The 1,474-nt window shown below is 37.5% G+C and overlaps 2 protein-coding genes across 3 annotated transcripts in view; both read left to right on the top strand.

The window, feature by feature from the left end:
• Window positions 1-1,044, top strand: part of LOC104765472 (transcription initiation factor IIA large subunit) — a 5,227-nt gene extending 4,183 nt beyond the window's left edge. Inside the window, exons 9-12 of one of the 2 annotated variants that reach the window (XM_010489191.2) lie at window positions 188-248; window positions 322-476; window positions 565-648; window positions 725-1,044. In XM_010489191.2, the coding sequence (XP_010487493.1) occupies window positions 188-248; window positions 322-476; window positions 565-648; window positions 725-748 (324 nt within the window). In that variant the 3' untranslated portion in view covers window positions 749-1,044. The other variant, XM_019243340.1, reaches the window with a different exon arrangement.
• Window positions 1,209-1,474, top strand: part of LOC104778601 — a 1,805-nt gene continuing 1,539 nt past the window's right edge. The window contains exon 1 of the mRNA XM_010503054.1: window positions 1,209-1,214. Within this exon, the coding sequence (XP_010501356.1) occupies window positions 1,209-1,214 (6 nt within the window). The remainder of the gene's footprint in view (window positions 1,215-1,474) is intronic.

Here is a 1,474-nt window from a genome sequence, read left to right on the forward strand (position 1 = left end):
TGGATCCCTTCTCACCACCTTCCGTAGATATTGAACTATATATAAACTCATTTGACTTCTTATTACATGATAACGAAGGGAATGAGAATTTCTCATTTAAACTTCATGTTCCATTTGGATTTTTCCTCAAACATACAACAATTACTTTTGCTAGTAAATCCATGAATTTTTATTTACTGGGTTGCAGATATACAGTTATCAAGGACCCAATGAAGAGTTTAACGAGGCCAGGACTCCTGCTCCAAACGGTAAGAGAAGCCAAAGAAAGATGTTTTTAATGCAAGTAAATGAATATCATCTGCTAAATTCCCTCTTTGTTAGAGATCCAAACGAGCACTCCTGTTGCTGTACAAAACGACGTTATTGATGATGATGAAGAGCTGTTGAATGAAGATGATGATGATGACGAATTGGACGACCTAGAAAGTGGTGAGGATATGAACACACAACATCTGGTTTTAGCTCAGTTTGACAAGGTAATGACTCTTGTTTACACAGATCTACGGGTGTGTTTCTATGCACATAAATCTTATCACAGTAAGACTTGTTTGGTGTTGTAACTAGGTGACTCGCACAAAGAGCAGGTGGAAGTGCAGTCTGAAAGACGGGATCATGCATATAAATGATAAGGATATTCTCTTCAACAAAGTAATATGTGCCTCCCAAATAAGCTTGGTGCTATTCTGGTAGCGATAATACCTAACTATTCTATCTACTTTTTCAGGCAACAGGCGAGTTCGACTTCTGATCTTCACCATAGCAATGCTTCTAGAAAAGAAAGTCACAGTTCCATTTCAATGTCTTTCTTTTTACCTTAAGATTTAGACCGACCTCCGAGAGAGCGACATGATTATTTATGGGAAAGTGTACTCTGGTTGGCTTGTTGTATGTACAAAAAGAACAGATTTTTTCCGGCCAAAGAAGGCTTATTTCATGAGTTTCTATCCTCTTTCACACGATGGAAATACTTTTCAAAAGCTGGATCTTACTTACAGTTATATGTACCTCTTTCTTAATACAGCATTTGGATTCACATTCGACCAAGGTCAACCTTAGCAATCGGATGGATCTCGTGAATATATTTCAGACCAAGTGCATTCTCAACTCTGTTTGGTGCTTTGGATATCGTTCAGTTTGGTGAAAGGCCTAAACGAAGGTCAGAGTATTTTTAAGTTAGTTTTTGTCGTTTTCATACCACAGCACAAACTATGATGGTAAATTTCGTAATTATGATACAATGTTAGTGACAGAAGCGAAAGTCAAAATATGTGAATCGAAACAAAATCTTAAACCGGATTGGCCATGCATTATTGGAGGATTTAAACGTTCTCAACAGATGAAGGTGGTGGTTGTAATGTTGTAGTTATAAAAAACGACCCAAACCAAACAATAAAGACGTTGACCTTTTTTAGGCCTTTGACCATACTGTAAGAACACCAAAGGCAAAACAAGTAACCCAAGCCAACAGAGTGGA

This window comes from Camelina sativa, chromosome 3, assembly GCF_000633955.1.
Source record: "Camelina sativa cultivar DH55 chromosome 3, Cs, whole genome shotgun sequence".
Lineage (NCBI taxonomy): Eukaryota > Viridiplantae > Streptophyta > Magnoliopsida > Brassicales > Brassicaceae > Camelina > Camelina sativa.